Below are 20,162 nucleotides of genomic sequence, written 5' to 3'. Positions count from 1 at the left end.
TGCATAACTGGAATTAAACTGGGAAGAATTACTTTCTGAATGTGACTGAAATTATCATAAAATAGCCATAGTCTCCAGATGTTTCATACACTGTTGATTAAAACAACTATTTCAAGAGAAATTCATATTGGACCACAGCTGGCACAGAGAGCCCATTGGAGCCTGGGGACATAGACTACAATTCTTATGATAGAGTAACTGCTTATTAGAATAAAAGTATCCAAATTTTGTTAAGCATAGTTCCACTGAAACTTCCAGCAAAGCTTCTAAAGACTTAATAACATAAAAATAATTTATAAAAACTAATAATGAATCCCATGTTTTATTTAAAATTAAAAGCAACAATCACACTGAATGAAAAAATGGTTCCACTAAGGAAGAGTGTGATTAGGTGTTTGGGTGCTCTTTGATGGAAAGAGATGGAAAGTATTTATTTGCACAAACCAGAATTCAAAGACCCTTTTAGTCCCCATATCAAAGCAAAATACTTATTTTCACCAGAAAGCTTATTTTCACCTCCAGATTACAGGAAGTTTATGTGGCTTTGTTGTCTCTGCTCACTAATTCCACATAAGTTTTAAAGTAGAAACATCCCTTTTCGATTTTTCTAGCCATGGTTTCTGTCTTTGTTGCTGAGCTAGAAGATTTTAAAACAATTTATTCCAATATATTTTGTTTGCATTTTACTTTTATTTGAGGTTTGGCTGAATTCATTTTCCACTTTCTTGCCCTGCCTGTCAGTATGGGTGGTTGAGTATGGTTTGGTGGGTTGGGAGTCGTGGATATAAAAGTGCTCACCAAGGTGTAAAATACTGTAATAAATATTGTTTTATAAACTAAAACTGCTCTGAGCTCTGCCACAGCCTGATCACTGACCTATCAACTGTGCTTCTTGGTCTTGGTGGAACACAGGAGAGATTGAACTCCACACATGGACTATTTCCTAATGAGATAACCTCTGATGGCAACTGTGGCGCAGATTCTACTGATAAAATATTGGAGTAAAGAACGATGAATCCAAATTCTATTCTTCAACCCAGTGGTTCCTCGTATCCCAATAAATAGACTATGAAACTCTTCTTCTAGTCTAGAAATCAATGAATGGCTTTGCACCAAAATACACTATATTGCCAAAAGTATTTGCTCACCCATCCAAATTATTGGAATCAGGTGTTCCAATCACTTCCATGGCCACAGGTGTATAAATTCAAGCACCTAGGCATGCAGACTGTTTTTACAAACATTTGTGAAAGAATGGGTCGCTCTCAGGAGCTCAGTGAATTCCAGCGTGGAACTGTGATAGGATGCCACCTGTGCAACAAATCCAGTCGTGAAATTTCCTCGCTCCTAAATATTCCACAGTCAACTGTCAGCTGTATTATAAGAAAATGGAAGTGTTTGGGAACGACAGCAACTCAGCCACGAAGTGGTAGGCCACGTAAACTGACGGAGCGGGGTCAGCGGATGCTGACGCGCATAGTGCGAAGAGGTCGCCAACTTTCTGCAGAGTCAATCACTACAGACCTCCAAACTTCATGTGGCCTTCAGATTAGCTCAAGAACAGTGCGCAGAGAGCTTCATGGAATGGGTTTCCATGGTCGAGCAGCTGCATCCAAGCCATACATCACCAAGTGCAATGCAAAGCGTCGGATGCGGTGGTGTAAAGCACGCCGCCACTGGACTCTAGAGCAGTGGAGACGCGTTCTCTGGAGTGACGAATCGCGCTTCTCCATCTGGCAATCTGATGGACGGGTCTGGGTTTGGCGGTTGCCAGGAGAACGGTACTTGTCTGACTGCATTGTGCCAAGTGTAAAGTTTGTTGGAGGGGGGATTATGGTGTGGGGTTGTTTTTCAGGAGCTGGGCTTGGCCCCTTAGTTCCAGTGAAAGGAACTCTGAATGCTTCAGCATACCAAGACATTTTGGACAATTCCATGCTCCCAACTTTGTGGGAACAGTTTGGAGCTGGCCCCTTCCTCTTCCAACATGACTGTGCACCAGTGCACAAAGCAAGGTCCATAAAGACATGGATGACAGAGTCTGGTGTGGATGAACTTGACTGGCCTGCACAGAGTCCTGACCTCAACCCGATAGAACACCTTTGGGATGAATTAGAGCGGAGACTGAGAGCCAGGCCTTCTCGTCCAACATCAGTGTGCGACCTCACAAATGCGCTTCTGGAAGAATGGTCAAAAATTCCCATAAACACACTCCTAAACCTTGTGGACAGCCTTCCCAGAAGAGTTGAAGCTGTTCTAGCTGCAAAGGGTGGACCGACGTCATATTGAACCCTATGGATTAGGAACGGGATGTCACTTAAGCTCATATGTGAGTCAAGGCAGGTGAGCAAATACTTTTGGCAATATAGTGTACATTACAGACTTGTAGACAGTAGTGAACTACCCAGACATCTCGGGTCCTCTGGCTCAGGTCTATTCTGCATATCAACAACCAGAAGAAAACATTGAGAAGCAGCTGTAGTTCTTAATCTCAGTTAGTCTGCAATTAACTCCCTGAAAAGTGTGAAAATGCTTACATCAAACTGAGCATACAAACATAATGGCTTAGATTGGCATTGTACTGTGCTAGCTAAATAAAATTAGTAAAGACTCCAACTTCAGTTTCATTTTTGTAATCAATCATTTTATATATATATATATATATATATATATATATATATATATATATATATATATATATATATATATATAGATCTATATCTATAGATATATACTGTACATCTTACTCCAGTCTCCCAAAGGTGAACCAGGCATCCATTTATTTAAATAATCTATTTTCATTTATTTTAATTATTTGTTTTACCTGTTTGTCACGGCAATGTAATTTATATTTTCATAATTTTTCTATATACAGCTCTTTGAATTGTCTAACACACAAAACTACAATAAAACTCAATGAAGTTTGCATATACAAGGTACCAAAAGGTGGGAAATGTATGAATACAGCCAACATATGCAACCACAAAATGAAACTATGCTTCTGCAACAAGGAATTACTAGAGATGATTGTAGATAAAAACATTTAGAGTTTCTATTGAAAGGTTAACCATTTTAACAGTATTAGGACTTCATGCAAATCTGCTCTACGGCTACTACAAAAGTGTTAAAAAAATGACCCGGTTTCCAAAAGGCAATAAATTAAATATGAACACCTTCTATATCTTAGCCTTGATGATTAATAAATATCAGGTTTTCCCGTCTTTTGGCTTTTCCTGAACCGTGAATGTTATTGCCCAAAGGAGTCATTTAAAAATAAAACCTTGTTTCTAGAGAGTCAAATTCTTTTGATCTGTCATACAGATGCATTTTTATTTCCCTCTGCCTTAAAGTTATAGAAAAACTTCTACACTTTCCTTCCTGATATATTCTGAATGTTTCAACTTTAAATTTAGGCTTTTGGTGATTAGTTTATTCTCTATTAACTTTTTTCACAGCAATAGAAATGCGACGAGGAGGGTTTTCATGCCCCTCAGTCAAAGGAATTGATGAGATGGTGATGGGAGTCTGGAGTGCATACCTGCTGGCATACTGCTCTATCCTGGAGTGGGTGTCGTCATGAGAGAGCTGAGGTGTCTGGGACAGCCTGGAAAATGAATGGAGTAATGGAGATGGATGAGATTCTGCGTGCCCACACAGCCTCGTTAAAACAGAAAATCACGAGCACATGCGCACACATTCGTTCACACATTCACAACCTAATGGCCCCGCACAGCTTCACCTAGAAACAAATCAGATGATCCTACAGAGAAAGAAATATGAAAGTGGGATGATCTACGTAGCGTTCAGATGCTTTCTGACAGGCCAGTGGGGATGAGACACTGTTTTCTAGGTGGTTACTTTAATAAGAAGAGGAAGGTGAGAAAACGGCGGATGCTCCCCCCCCCACGTTTTTAGGATGCTTGTTCAACCAGTGGATCAGACAGAAAAGCAGCCAGTCAGGCAACATGCAGTCAAAATTTAGGTGGTGCAAGGATGCCGGTGGTGGGAGATGAGGTTCTGATTTAGGGGTGAAAGGAGCAAAAGGAGGTGTCGTTCAAAAGCATTCCAGTCTGGAGACGGGGTGTAGTTACTGGTGACCAATACTTACTCATACTGCTCCGGACACATGCTGATGAGAGTGACGGGACTGTAAGGAGGGAAGGAGGGGAAGGGAGTAAAGGCACCACAAAATTATTTTAGGGTCAAAATCAGTCAATGGGTCTGAGAAAGACAAAAGGAGGAAAAACAGGAGGAGAAAAAAAAACCCTCCATATTTATGCATCCAGTTGCCGACCAGTGGGTTACACATAAGGGGAAGGAATGTTGTACAGTCAAGAATAAATGTACACACCTTATGGCTCCAACAACAGACCTTTTTTTCCCCCAAAGAACACAGTATGCAAAAAACCCAGGGTTCCTACAATATTTCAGACTTTACACCTTTTCAGGTTGTTTTTGTAGACGTTTGAGTACAGCAAAGTCATGTAGAAGAGTTTTCAGTTTTAGTTTCTTCCACCCACATACCTGTATAGATAAATATTTAGATGAAGTTTTTTTTTTTTCCACATTCTATGGTCTCTCATTTAATGTATAAAACCCAAATCCTGTCAATGACAGTTATTTGTACTACATTTGAAATACCACATCTTGAACTATCTCTGATTATACATGCAAACTGAACCCAGCTGATGAACCCTGGTCGAGCGTCTAGATCAGGGGTCTGCAACCTTTGTTGTTTAGAGCCGCAAAATATACCATGACTTTTTTTAAACCTTTATTTATTTTTATCTTGTATAGGAAATTAGTTGTTGCCATCTCAAACAATCAATTCATATATTTTTAATGTTAAAACGTATAATTTTCAAGCTATTTCATAGAAAAATGTCTCTTAAAACATATTTCTGGTTCTTTTAATCTCATTCTTTTCCATCTTATAAAAAACGCAAAAGCTATTGATGCCGGTATATATTATAGTAAATTATTTACCTCTTTATATACATTTTAGCAACTATTAAGAGCCGCTGGAGAGGGTCCAAAGAGCCATATGTGGGTCTGGAGCCGCAGGTTCGAGATCCCTGGTCTAGATGCAGTAATGTATATGTTGACATTTCTCCTACAATCAGTGTGTTTAACCCCTCCAAAAAAATTTTTAAAAAATTTAAAAAAATCGCTATAAACACTTTTATCTATTAGATAATATTTTTACAAACTTGTCCTGACTTCAAAGGTGTTAAAAAAAGAAACACTATACCTTTTAAGGCCACATAGGAAACACTGAAAATCTTAATGCTTGTTTTGCTTCTAATACTCCAGACAATCCAGTAATCATCTAAAATGGTATTAACAGTTTCCTCAGGTTTTTTTTTTTTTTTTTTTTTGAGAATCATTGCAAATACTTTTTTTTTAATCACAGCATTTAATTTTTTAAGCCACCCAACTATGACCTATAAATCATTCAAATAAATGCCAACCAATAATTATAATGGTTCATTCTGCCAGTCTTGTAATACACTGTAGTACAGTTTGTGTTATTGAATACACCTGATAATAGATTATTCTCAAACTGGCTCTTCCAATGCAAACACTGCATTGTAGGCAACAATAATAATGAATGACTATGATAACTAATTCACTTTACCTGCATTTGATAAGCTGAATCCCCCATTTTCGTTTTCTATATCCAAGGAGATCAATAAAAAATAGGATAATATTCTGACAGGAACTCGATACAAGGAAATAATGTATAGGGCCTGGTGCTAAATTTTACATGTATGTGTCACCACAAACATTTAAAAGCTTAGATCCACTTTAAGATATCTGAAGAAAGTTTAATGTTTTAAACATGACTTTATAGAAAGGAAAGGTAGCTTGAAATTTTCTGCACAGTACCTCAAAGGAAGAGTGAAAAAACAGGAACAAACCCACTCATGAATGTGACAAAGTCTTCAAATATCCACCTTTCAAGTCTGTGCTAATGTGCTGCCTTTAGACTGGGAGATAAGAATTTGTAATCTAAAAATATTCAACTTTTTCACTGAAATATATATATGCTTTCCCAGAGGAATCAAACTCGGGGTTCAGATCAATTTTCCTTAATTCTATGCTTTTCTTACCACATACACCAAAGCAGGGGGAGCTGTTCAATGCCAGTGAGTGGCCATTTGTATAGACAGAGTGGAGAGAGAAGAAATGGAAACAATCAAAAGACTACGGTTGGGCAAAGGCAGTTTTCCAACTGCACAGACAGAATAAAAACTGTGAGCTTTTTCTGTCTTTTAAGATGTGGACGTCAAGTCGGACCTTTGAAAGTTTGAGTGCTTTCGGAAAAACAATTTCCTTTCAAAGTTGTCTGAAATTCATTCTGTGTGATATGTGCTCACATTAACATGGAGGAGGAGGTTAAGGATGAAAGAGTTTCTGCTTTCCTGATAAAATATTCAACGTCTTGACACACTGACTTTTAAAAAAGATCCAAACTATGGGATTATAGCATCAATGTATGCAAAAAAAAATAATCTTTTGTTAAGTACTAACATTGATTCAGAAGCTCTTTTGTCCTTCTAGCTACTTCAGTAAACCATGGAAATGCTGACTGGGAAAAACGACAGAAACTCCTAAAAGAGCCTGTGTCTATTTTCATCACCTTAAGGATTTGTTATAACTGAACAGCATGTGCTTCTCAGTTTTTTTTTTCCTTCAAGGTGAATGCCCTGAACAGCTTCTAAAAATCAATTTGGTCCATCATGCTGTGGTAGTCACTTTGTCTCTGTTAGCGCAGGTTTTTTCTTTACATTTCCTTTATCCCAATTTTATTGTCAGCAGTAAAAAAAAAACCCATCTGTGCTTGCTGACACCTCAACCTGTCGGATACAGGGAGACAGCTAGAGGGCCACAAGAAACATTCCAGTAAATGTGTGAGTCGCTTGGTGACAGATACATCCTTTCACTTGTTCTTCTGTAAGAGAGAACTAAGAGCAAAGTACATAAAAGAAAATGAAGAACAGCTCATGCATTAAGAGAAATTTAATTAAATTGCTATATATGTATAATATGAAATGCCAGGTTTCTACTGTTTACTCAAAACTGACATACTAGAGAAAGTTTAATTTAAGTCAGCTCATTCTAAACAATCTAAAATGGATAATTTTTTTTATTTATTTGAGAAACCAATCATACATTTAGCTATGATATTTTTAAATTGTATAGATTAGTACTCAGAAGACGGTTTTGCAGGATATAAATGTGTATGAGCATTTGTGCAGTTCTAAGTAAATATTCAACCCCCCCCCCCCCCCCCCCCCCCCAAAAAAAAAAACGTTTTATAGCACATACAGTAGAATATGGTAAGGGAGGGAATTTGTTTTACTCACGATACATATAATATAACAATTTGTATACATTTTCAAATCAAAATGAATATATAAATGAAATAATACATCAGATGCAAATATTGGGTGCCACGTCATAAGTATAAATAAATAGAAATACGTTTTTTCTGCCTATATTTTTTTTATGGATAAGATCCCTAAACATCTGAAAAAAATCATCCATCTGCAAACTTATTAACACGCTTGCAAAAGCCTGAAATCTGGTCAGAAAAGCTAAGGAGCGAAAAAACAAACAAAAAACAATGACAAAAGAACATTAGCAGGGTCCTTCTAAATTTTAAAAATATAGCTGTGACAAATCCAAAATCTCCTCAGGTGTGACATGAAGCAAAAAACGAGAGAAAAGAGTAGGATGTGTTTTGCTCTCTCTCATGAAGAAAATGAGAGTGGGAGGAACAAAAAAAAAAAGAGGAGAGTAGAGGAGAGTGAGGCTGAGAGTTAAAGGAGGGTAATTACTCAAAACCTAATCTAGTTTTCTCTACTGACACTAAGTCAATACAAACATTTTTAAATTCTTAGAACTTTCTTTGGTTACGATGCGAAGTGGAGTCTGAACATAATTCAAAGAGTTTACAGTAGCAGAAAAAAATCTAAAATAATTTTACTGAAAAAACTCAATTTAAAGCAGGATTATGGTTAATGGTATTTCAATGTTTTAGAATGTTAGAGGAAAATAATTCAAATTTCTGTATTACTTACAGAGCTACCAGCATTTATAGTCTAATGTTCACATAATGTAGTCAAAGAAACTGCAAAATGATCACTAACTCCACTTTCCCCTCCCTACTGGTATATTTTTAAAAGATCTCATGCAATGATTTCCTTCCCTTAGGGAGCATTTGTCAAGAAGGAAGCTCTGCAGGAGTCATTTCTCAGAGCACAGGGTTGAAAGTGAGAACGGGCAAAGGTGGGAGGTGAGGAGGAGGACGGATAGGGGCAGTTAGTGCAATCCATCTGAGTGTTAACAGTGGCCAACTTTAAGTTGGGAGAGAGCTTTTGTATATCTAACAGGTGACTCATCCTGAGTGCTGAGATGCTGCAGAGTAACATCATGTAAAAGTGAAGAGGAACAGTTAGAAATAACAAGAGGGTGGATACACATTTAGACACAGAATAAAGAGGGGAACACTTGAGTTTGGTAGCAGAGATTGTTTAGAAGACAAATGGAAATCAACACTATTTTGGTAAATGTATAATATATATATATATATATATATATATATATATATATATATATATATATATATATATATATATATATATATATATATATATATATATATATATATCTTTAGATCTTTATTTCAGCAGATCTAATTATCCTATTAAAATCAAGAATTTATGATCAAACATTGGATGTTAACAAACGCAGAAATTTTGGTTTATGCCAATCAGAAGTTAAAATTAATTCTCAATCCGAATGGACTTTAATGATGGATATAAACAGCTTTTTACTGTGGTTTGAACCATAAAAAGATCACAAAAATTATTTTAAAAACAAAGGACAAGCGAATGAGTTTTGATCTATAGTGAAAATGGGTTATAGCTGATTATTTCTGGATTTTTAGGAATCTCCAAGATGCTGCAAGGCTGGTAAACCTGAGTGCATTTTTTTAACTATTTGTATAAAGTAGGAAGAACACAAAATATAATAATAATAATAATAATAATAATAATAATAATAATAATAATAATAATAATAATAATAATAATAATAATAATAAAGGAATATCATCTCAGCTTTGCCTCATTAATCAGTAAAATGGATGAAACTCAGACATTGGTTGGAGTTCTGACAGAGTGCTGATCCCAAACACTCATCAAAGATCAGAGATAAAACAGGCCAAACTAGTCAGATTCTAAACTCCACGAAATCCTTTTTAAACAAATCATAATTCAAAGTTTGTACTGGAAACTGGGCAATGAACTCAGCTACCATTTCAGCCAAGAGGAGATGTCAAACGTCCAGCTGGAATCAGGCCATGGATGAATTGATGACCACAAAAAGTGCTAAGAGGCATTCATACCAGTGCTAATGAGGATGTAGATATTAAGCATGTGTGGACTGGAAAAAGTCCAAAGTTAATATTAATTTGAGCAACCAGTCCTTGTTTTCATAGTTAACTGAACTGGTCTGTTGGATAATAAGGAAAAAGTGATTCAAATTGATCATTAACTTCTTACATGCTTTTAGTGAGCGAGTAAACGTCTGAGAAAAAGAAGTTTAATGTAACAGAAAACATGAAGATCTTTATTGTTCTTCAGATCTTTGCTACCTTTGGAGTTTGTCACCAGTTTCCTTTTCTATTTCCATTCCTTTGCGTTATTAAAGTGTCAATCATTGACTTTAAAATATATTGACATAAGCGCATCAAAAATATGTTGTTTATATAGTTTACTTACAAATGTACTGAATGTAAAGCAGCGCTCTGGCTCTTATGCTTATAGAGTAACTTACGTCTCCAGGTTGTCTCCCTCTAAAACCGTCTGGACTGGTAGGTAACCCAGCCGTGGATGCTTGGCAAAGTACTTCTTCGATCGGAATTTGTTCTTTAGCACTTTGGTGAAATCTCTCATGTCTTCGCCTGATGTTGTCTGAAAATGGAAGAAAAAAAAACACAAGCATAAAAACTGAGGATTAGGCATCCTGTGCACATGTAGTGAAGATCAGCATTTCTGTGGAAGAAAATTAGACTGTTAATTAGACAATAAGCAAAGGTGTTTCACCCACAGAAGCAATTTCAGTCATGCAAGCAAACAACAAATTAGCACAACAGTCTGACCGGGGGGGTGAGCAAAACCCAGTTCCAAGTGATTTATAATACCGCACACACATCCTGACAATTTTTTTTTTTTTTAAAGGGGGAAAAAACAGCTTTAGCAGATGACAGATACGTGTAACAGGCTTGTTAAAGCTCACATGGCTTATTGGCTAATCCGCACAACTTAAGATGGTAGCTTGAACAAATCACCAGCACATACAGAGCAGCTGCAAGAAAAAAAAAGCCTGTGCTTCATTAAATCTCTCCTCTGTGACTGTGCAGACATGCAATCTCAGATACTAGATAACCAAAAGGCATGTATCCCTATCAAATTATTCAGTGCATGCAGCATTGTTTACAATGCTTAGAGCTTTTCACAATTTGTCAAATTAAAACCACAATCTCTTATGCATTTTTTGGACTTCATGTGAGAAATTGTGAAGTTGAGGGAATTTAATCAACATTTTTTAATTAAAATAATGAAAATGAAGTCAGGCATGTATTCAGCCCCTTTAATATCCTGCATAATAATAGCATCCACTGCCTGTGTGTAATTTAAACTCAAGATAAACATGGTTCTCTGTGAGGGCTTCAGAGAAGCAGCAAGAAGCGATGGTGGTATCTTTGCAGCTCAGGTGGGAGAACCTGTCAATAAGAAAACTATCAATCGAGCACGCCACAAATCTGGCCTATAAGAATAAAAAACAGGCATAAGACAGACAGGCATAAAAATACCTGCTGTAGTTTGCCAAGAATCACAAAACAGTGTAAGAACATCCCTGACCCTAACCCTCTTGTCATTTAAGGTCAAAGTTAAATGTTCATATATTGGTCCATATATTGTGTGCTAGAAAGGTAATGCTACACATCACCTCAATCATGGTGAAGCCATGGTTTCCATAGGCCAGTCAAACACCAGACTTAAATTTAACTCAAATCTCCAAGACTTGAAATAAAATGTTTCCAGATGCCTCCATATGATGAAGAAAAATGCATGTTACTGTATGCTTTTCAGGTTTTTATATGCAACATTTATTCAAATAAAACCTTCATCTTACTTTTATATCAAACCCGTCCAATACTTTGCCTCTGACTGATACAAATTCCTAATAAAATATAATGAGGTTTTCAGAAGTATAGGGACAAAACATAAAAAAAAGCTGAATGGAACTGTAATTGAGAAATGCAGCACAGGAGCTGCAAAGACAACCCAGCATTAATAATTCAAGAAGGCACAGTAATATGGTGGGTGTCATAATCCCTAATATTTGGCCCATGGGTATATGTTAGTGACAGTTCAAAAAAAAAAGGAAAGACTAAAAATGACAGCAAACCTATTAGCGGCAAAATTTCGACTAGAAAAACATAAGCCCTTAGGAAAAGTATGAGCTTAAACGAGCGACAGAACAAATTAAAAGTAGAAGATTTTCACCCACTCAAATTTATAAACTAATGAAAAGCAGGATAATGGACATAAAATAAACAGCAATGCAAATAAAGCGCTGCTGAAAAACAGTCAATAAAACAGCTGCACTGTGTCGCTTATCGTTTTCCTGTAGTCAAACAGGGTGCATCAATAAAAGAGGCTAAAAGGCTTGATATGATCATTAGAAAACTACAAATGTGATTATATTAAATTAACATCCTGAAGGTAAACGTACATTAAAAAGTACATAAGTTGCAAAAAACTGACGTTTAAAACAGGGAAGTGAGTCAAATATGTTTTTAGCCATCTGATAGAAATTAGAAGTTAGAAGTTTCAGACCAACATGCATTTTTCCCCCAGCCTCCACCAGCTAAAGGGTCAATAAATCTAGGTCAAGCTTAATGAGTGGGCTTCATGTCCAACTTTCACAATAGAGACAAAACTGCTTTCAAGGTTTCTGTGCTTTTGTTACTACAGCCAACCCAGTATCGATCTGTGAGCATTAGGATGGTGTTTAAGGAGAAAACAGCTGCAGAAGAGTTTTACAAAAACATACTTCTATTAAGCATTTTTTTTGGAAATATCTTTCTAGTTGATGCTTGTTTCATTAGGTTTTTTTTTTCATTATTTTTTTTTATCAGGTTATATTCTTTCTGCTATAACTTTTTGAATTATGAGAAAAATCTGTGTTAAAACAAATTGTAGGCCTAACCACCTACTTTTATTATCTGCTCCCATTTCCTTCCATTGATCTCTTTATGATTATGTTGCCCTTTTTATTTAAAGGGAAAACATTGCTTACTGACAAGCAGAGAATAAAAATAAACATCATGATAAAATATCTGATTAGTTTTTGAACATGATATTTTCTGATCCTTTTCTCTCAGGCGTTGTCCAGTATGCTGTCGGAGGTATCGCTCCAAACCAGAGCACATCTCTGCTGCACAGATAGCACATTGTGCCATTATTACATTCTTATCAACAAGGTGCTGCCAAACAAAGCCCATCTTGCACTGGATGCTCAGCACCAGGCTCTGAGAGTCGCTTAGAGATTTGTCTTTGCTCTGCTTTAAAATGGGGAGCTGCTCTGTGCAGATAGTCAGACGGCATTTAAAAAGAGGGAAGAATCAGAATTCAGGAATGAAATGTAGAGAGTTATAAAGATTAAAAAGTGATGAAAGAATGACGTAATTTAGTGACGATATTTGAACAATTTAGGCTAATGAATGATGTGAAACAGGTGGAATTAAATATTTGTTTGTTTTCTGTGGAGCAACTTTTCGAACTGAATTATTCCCTCCCCTTAAAGATACTCTTTCTAAATCATTCAATATAATTTTGAACATATATTTCTCCTTTATTTTTTCAGGTTCTGCAACAGCCTTTATTCAGTTTACAAAAATATTCATTAGGCCAAAGAAATGTAAAATGTGAAAAAAATAACCAATAAAATAAAAGGATTTAAAAAAACAAAAAAAACAAAGCTGAATTAGCTTCCATCCATTTTTTGTCACACTTTATCCCAAGCGGGGTCACGAGGGGTGCTGGTGCCTATCTCCAGCTGTCTATGGGCAAGAGGCAGGGTACACCCTGGACAGGTCGCCAGTCCATCGCAGGGCAATACAGAGACAAACAGGACAAACAACTATTCACGCACACACTTACACTTAAGGAAAATTTAGAGAAACCAATTAACCTAAAAGTCATGTTTTTGGACTGTAGGTGGAAGCTGGAGTACCTGGAAAGAACCCACGCATGCTCAGGGAGAACATGCAAAAAGGAATCGCACCCAGATCTTCCTGCTGCAAGGCGGCAGTGCTACCCACTGCACCAATTTACCTTTGCATTAAATTGTTTACTTTAACATGATGTGAAAGATTTAATGGATAATTTGACTTGGTTGGAATTATTTGGATTAAATGGATACTTTTATGTTTAATATAGCCAACAGTTTGAAAAGGTTTAGAAAGGTGTCACAAGTAAAAAGCAAATACTCAGTTTTAGGAGAAAGTTACTTGTTTGCTCTACATTAAAATAAAAAAAATAATCTGAAAAGGCTGAATAATATCTTAGAGCTTGTATTAGCTCTGGAATAAAGCTTGGAAACATTTTCCACACATATATGAACAGAAAAAAACCTAAAGTCTAATTTGACTTCCCCTAGTTATGATGTACATTTCTATAAAATATGAGTATCTAAAGTCAATTGTCTTTTAAAGATTTATCCAAAAATGAATTCATGATTGTTTACTTTAGGCAAAACAATAGAAACATGTCATAAATAACGAATCTAAACCGGTGCTGGAGGATAAACAAGCTAATTGATGCATTGCTCAGAAATAACACCTTTGTCTCCATTGCTTTGTTTTAAAAAGACTAATTATCACAATGAAGAACAGAGAAATACAAGAAATTATTTTTCCTGTCTGTACAAAGCCTTTCCAACACCTTTGGGGTGAACAGGAACGCTGACTGAGTGCCAGCAGCTCCTGTTCTCCCACTACAGCTAAGTAGGCTTTGTGATTAGAGGAAGACCCTTGCAGCCAAGTGCTAAAAACATTTTCAGACTTCCCATTGGAATGAACATTGTTCCAAGTGATGCAGGAAGCTTGCAGAGGAGTTCATCCTTAATAGAAACTTAGTCAAAGAAGATGCTTTGATTTAAGCAGCACAAGGAAATGAGGTAACAGCATGAGTTGAATGGTATTACAAAAATTAACACAGAGTAAGATTACAAATATGGTGCATTGATAATTCAGTAGTCTCTCTCTTTGTCTAATAGGAGGATTAATATTCATTGGTTGGAAGACTGTATCTAATTTGACATTAAGATGAGCAAGAAGGTTATCAAGTGTGAATTTAACTGGATTCATTTAATGGTTAATTGGAGAGTGTGAGCGTGTGGAAGGGAGATATGGCATAAGCTGGTGGAGAAAGTGTGCAGACGTGTGTGAGGGAAGGTTGTGTGTTGCTTCCTCACCGGTGTGCAGTATTCAACCATGGGGTAGTTGAGCTTGTGGCCCTTGGCGGTGCGCCCAGAGAAAAAGCAGCTCTGACACACGTCGTAATTGAAATGCTTCAAACTGCGATACCTACATAGAGAAGTGGGAGAAAACCAGTGAGAAAAGTTAGGAAGAAGTTTCCCGATATGTCACTTTTATATCCTCTGGGTCTGTTATTCTGCAAGTGCACAAGTGAGCAGATTGGCTTACAACGTGACTCATCATCTGGAGAGCTGTCTATTCCCACTGTCACTTCGTCAAGCACGCAAACTAAAGGCCGACAGAATGACAGACTGCCGGATTTCCACCCAAACACAACACTCTGACAACAGCTGTGGGGATGTTGTCCTCAGCAGCAGCTGTAGCAAGTCTGCCATTAAACAGCTAAATTGAGACAGGAGCCATTCAGACATAATAGCTTAAGTCTTTTATCTTTCTCTCTTCTCCAGCTCTCCCCAAGGTTAGCTGACTGATGAGCTACAAAAGAGAGCTATACATCAAAAGATGCAACAGTGCACACAACTGCACTAAGTCAAACACACCATTACATCGTGACAAGAAGCATATTACTATAAGGAGAGGGCGTTCAGTCACCTTCACTCAGGAGGTGAGGAGGTAATTAGTTAAGCTACCAAACGACGCTGGTTAATTATCTAATTGGTTTTTTAAAGGGGGAACCCAAAACATTTGAAACATATTTTATAAAGGGACATTTTTCCAAGGATTAAGGTAGGGATGTAATGACAGTAGATAAATACATACAGGTCTGCCATGTCACAGACATCTTTCCTTGGTTAGATTAAAAACATAAGTACCAAAATAAAGAATAACTAGGTTAAATTAAATCTGAAAGGGCTGCATAACGACAAATGTGATTATGGCAGGTGAAAATTTAACGGTGAAGATTAAATGGTCTTTTTGTTACAGCAAAGAGTTCAGGGCTTCCAAACACAAAATGAAAGTAAAGAGGAACTGCTGAATATTGAACTTGTAAAGCATTTACTACCAAACAAGTCAGTAATAATTTTATATCCAGAGCCATTTCAAGAAGGCGAGCGAGGGACTTTAAATGGCATCAGATAACAAAGGAGCGCCACCTTACATACAAACAGTTTCATGCTGAATTAAAAATTGTTAAACCTTTATATTCATTATAAGGAGTTTGCTACATAATTTGATTTTGAATAAAAACATTCAATACTTCAAATATGGAAGGATTTTTCTTTTTAACACAAAAAAATAAACTAATTTTTTTTTTTATTAAAACCTGTGACATCTGCGCCAGAAGGCAGGGTCTAGTTAAAGTGGAGGAAAATGTTATAGCAAATAACAGTAAGAATGCAAATAGGCTGGATTAACCACTCTTTTACTTTTAGCAGTCATTTTAATCCTTGTAGTCTAATTGTTTTACTCAGTTTTATCCAAACAGCACCAAATCTTAGTAGAAGCTAAGCTTTTTATTATAAATCAGTGAATAAATGTTCGGATGTGTCATCTTATTAATGTTGTCAAATATAAATACATCTATTTTCAAATTAAGTTTAAAGAAAACAGAAAATATAACACTAAATTTCAATTTTAATCTGTTTTATTTATTTCATCTTTTTATTCATTTGTATTGATCTGTTTTTTCTCTACTTATCTAAAATAAACATTGAATGTTTTTTTTTTTTTTTATAAGAAATGGTATACGTTCTCCATAAATAGCTAAGCATTTAATTCTTTAATATTCTCTAAAATAACTTTTATAAAATTCCCCTCAAACAATCATATAAAGCAGAATTGTAGAAGTTAAATCAAACATTTTGTCCTTTAAAGCAAATACAAACATTCAGTCGCAGGTATCTGGGCTTCACTACTGAATACATTATTTTTCTTAAGCGTTTTATTTTCCTAAACCCATTAGGAAAAATATGAAAATATTTCATCAACATGTAGGGGCTAAACATATGTATATGCAGCATTTTATATATAATTTTGGCCTAAAAAGTGTTACCTTATAGAAGAAAAACTTATTCCATGACTGGTGTCATGTCTTTAGACCACACAAAATGCTTGCTATGCATTTTTCCTCCCTTTTCAATTTTGCTATCTGCCTTTACTTCCCACCATCGCTCGCTCTCATCGATCAATGACAGAACCTTGGAGATGTGTGCTTCATCAAATGTCTGGATGTGTTTCTCTTTCTGCTTGCAAAGCAATGGATATCCAGGCGACAACTTAACTCTGCTCCTCTTCAGGCTTTAGGAAAACACGTTCCCTCTAGACTGGAAAGAGCAAAACTGGAATTCTTCCATGAACCCACCAATATGGTTAATTTTAATTTTCCAAACACCAGATGCAACCAAGCAGCCAAAGAGGCACGAAGAGGCTTGCTCTGAACTTAAAAGATTGTAAACTTTGGACAAAGCTGAGTTGTTTGTTTGTGGGCTCCATTTTTTTGGCCATGCTTCATTACAAACCTACAGTAGTAGTGGTGTTTACTCAGTAGTATATCAGCTGCTGACATTTAGATAAATGTCTGCCCTGCAGACAAGATCTGCCCTTTTTGTTCAAAAGAGAACATTGCACAAGAATGTCATATGTGTAAGAGCACAAACCAAGCTACAAGCTAAAGACTTAATCATTTGCTTTCTTTCATAAAAAAATTTAACCACCTAAAAATGAGTATGTGACATTGACTTTTCTTTTTACCTGAAACCAACAATAGGACACTCTTTGCAGATGTTACACTTGGCCTGATGTTTGGCCGTCTCTGCAGCAGCAACCCTGTGCAGGACAGGAAGCCAGACCATAGACTGGGGCTCCAGTCTCATCCAGTCCACAAACTGCCGAGGCTCCAGCTCCACCTTGTTGTTCACCTGTTCATAAAAAGGACACGTGGTTAGGAGTTAGGAGCACATAAAGCAAAAGTTTATCAACCGTATGAAGTTTATAGTTTCTATAAAGGTCCCTCAAAGTGAAGTGATAAACTGTAAGGGCACTTTGCAGCATGAGATAAAACATGCACATCCAGTAAATGCTGTAGCTCTTTACTAAACTCCTAATAAACATGCAGACAACTTTAGGACTGCCTTATATATCAAAATGAAAAGGCTCCGTCCTGTTAAGGCTTTGAGTTTTAAACAGAGACTGAATGCCTTTTTATGAGATTCTAATTAATGTTTACTGGTGCAAATGTCTTATAATAAATTGATGAATGGTCACATCCCCACTGGCCGTGTCTTATAAGTCCTGTGGCTGTATTATTAGTTCACAGCTAGGATGCTCGGAGCATAAAAAATATGTCCAAACATCTCTTCCATGCAGAACTGAACTTCAGGTGTTTCTGGAACCAGGAGAGAAATACATTTACTTCCTGAAACATGTATGGGAGACTGCATTTCATTTGTCTATTCACTGTTTCAAACTGTTAAAACAAAGATATAATGTATTATCCCACATTATCACATGGACACCCTCCTCCCATCACGTCATCCCACCATTGCTCATCTACACCACTTTCACGGGCTTCCTATCGATTTCAGAAGTTTAGGTTTAAATTCTTCTATTTGCTTATGAGGACATCTCCATATTTATCTGCACTGCTGCTCCCTCTCATTCCCTCCGATCTTCTTCCTCTCTCCATCTCACTGTCCTTTCTCGACTGGTTCTTATGGGCTCCAGGGATGGCCCAAAACTCTGGAACCCCCTCCCTCTGGACCTCAGTAATATTAATTCTTTCGCTCTTTAAATCACATCTCAAAACTTAAAACTTGCCTTTAAACTCAAACATTCCCTCCATCTGTTACACTGCTGTATTTTGCTCTTTTTTAATGTTTATATCCATTTTTACTTTTGTTTTTATTGTTTATCCATTTATGTTGTTCCCCTTAATATGTTCAGAGTCCTCTGGTTTCTTGAAAGGAGCTTTAAAATGAAATGTATTGTCTTTATTAAAACAACTAACCCAGATGAATTTACACATGCATCTAAACCATGTGTGTAGTTGCATTGGCTGGCAAACACCTGGCACAACAGTGTGAACAATATATAACTCAACACCATGGAGTCCATTCACTACTTAGCAGCTTTGCTATGGTTGATGTTACCTCTAAGCAAATCAAAGTGACCTTTCTATCCTCCCAGACACATGAGGGAGAGAAGGAAGCACAGGGCAGAAAACACCGGCAATAAGAAGGGGATTTCTTTGAAAGGAAAAGGATGTACCTGTTCACCTGTTCCATTTAGAAAGCTCATCGTGTAAAAGGCGACAAGCATTTTACCTCATTAGCATGTACGACTAAAAATAAATATATGATGTAAAACAAGACTAATGAGAAATAATAATATAATATTCCCAGATGTTTGGAGCTATTTAACCAATGCTTCACAAATGAATCATTAAAATATCCCAAAGATATTTTACATTATAATATATTACAATGGTATAAAAATAAAAACAAACATTTTTATTTATTGTACTCATCATCAACTCAGATGAAAATTGTCTAATCTTAGAGCTTAGAAAAAAGATAAGACTATCCTCGACAAAGAAAAAAAAATAAAACTTAATAAAATTATATTTCAGAACCTTGACTTATAATATTCAAGGAGGTACTACGAAAAGTTAAAAAAAATTCATGACAACGTTGACTTCTGTTACACTGTTAAACTTTCCCGCCTAAAAAATTACATTTTAAAACATGTTTTTAGTGATTAAAAGGAGATTGTAGTGAATTTTAGTGCCGTATGGTTTAGTGCAGCTGACTTTTCTTTAATCACCTGGCTAAATGAATGGTAGGATGGTGGAAAACTAAAATCAAAGGGCGGCTCACCAAGAAAAGTTTGGGAACCTTTGCATTAAGGAGCCTGGAGCATAAAATGCTGCTTAAATGTTTTGACTCGATCTATTCTAACTAAAACAACTAATGATAAAAATAATCCCCCAAAAAAGTAAAAAAAAAACAAAAACAAACAATCCACTGGACTTTGTTTCAAAGTTTGAAGACATTTCGCTTCCCATCCAGGAAGCTTTCTCAACTTAAAATGTCAGAATTAGTGTTGACTTAGAAGCTTTATATAGTATAGTACCCCAAAAAGTTATTTTGGCCTAAAAAAAAGCTAATTGAACCAGAAGAATGGGTCTGTCCCTTAGGAATGGGGAGTCATTTGGGCTCTTTGTTAGCCTGCAATACCCAATACTGGTCTATGCCTCTGAAAATGATATTTTGTTTTTTCCCCTGCATGGGGATGGGGGTTCAGATGATAGCGGCAGGATGGAATCAACTCCATGGCTGCATTGTAGGTTTTTGAGAGCTTAAACACGAGTCCACCCCCTATTTAAGGTTGGTTTTTCTTTCTTAACATAATCGCCTGTTTTCTTTATCCAAAATGTGAACATTCTGGTCCTCAAATGAGTGTTCCTTATTCTCATTCCATATTTTGTTGTTCTTTCTGAAACCTTACACCTGACCCCCTTTAAATAAACTTTAAAGCAGCCTTAGTATGAATAGTATTCAGGTGTTTGTGGTTATGCATAATAAAAGTTTCTTTTGATCCTTTAAAAAAATTCAAAGGAGACTTTTACCCTCGGATAAAAGGAGAA

At 36.4% G+C, this 20,162-nt stretch overlaps 1 protein-coding gene across 8 annotated transcripts in view; it reads right to left on the bottom strand.

Moving 5' to 3' along the window:
* The window catches only part of utrn (utrophin), a 207,941-nt gene that overhangs the window by 32,120 nt on the left and 155,659 nt on the right, over nucleotides 1-20,162 (bottom strand). For 5 of the 8 annotated variants that reach the window (XM_038274309.1, XM_038274312.1, XM_038274314.1 and 2 more), the window contains 5 exons: nucleotides 17,270-17,436; nucleotides 14,554-14,665; nucleotides 9,844-9,980; nucleotides 4,106-4,144; nucleotides 3,536-3,601 (listed from right to left, as the gene is read on the bottom strand). In XM_038274309.1, the coding sequence (XP_038130237.1) occupies nucleotides 3,536-3,601; nucleotides 4,106-4,144; nucleotides 9,844-9,980; nucleotides 14,554-14,665; nucleotides 17,270-17,436 (521 nt within the window). The remainder of the gene's footprint in view (nucleotides 1-3,535; nucleotides 3,602-4,105; nucleotides 4,145-9,843; nucleotides 9,981-14,553; nucleotides 14,666-17,269; nucleotides 17,437-20,162) is intronic. The other 3 variants (XM_038274311.1, XM_038274310.1, XM_038274313.1) reach the window with 3 other exon arrangements.

The sequence above is a fragment of the Cyprinodon tularosa genome, unplaced genomic scaffold (genome assembly GCF_016077235.1).
Source record: "Cyprinodon tularosa strain WSP-4 unplaced genomic scaffold, ASM1607723v1 ctg907, whole genome shotgun sequence".
Classification (NCBI taxonomy): domain Eukaryota; kingdom Metazoa; phylum Chordata; class Actinopteri; order Cyprinodontiformes; family Cyprinodontidae; genus Cyprinodon; species Cyprinodon tularosa.
This window is presented reverse-complemented; position numbering and strand designations above follow the sequence as displayed.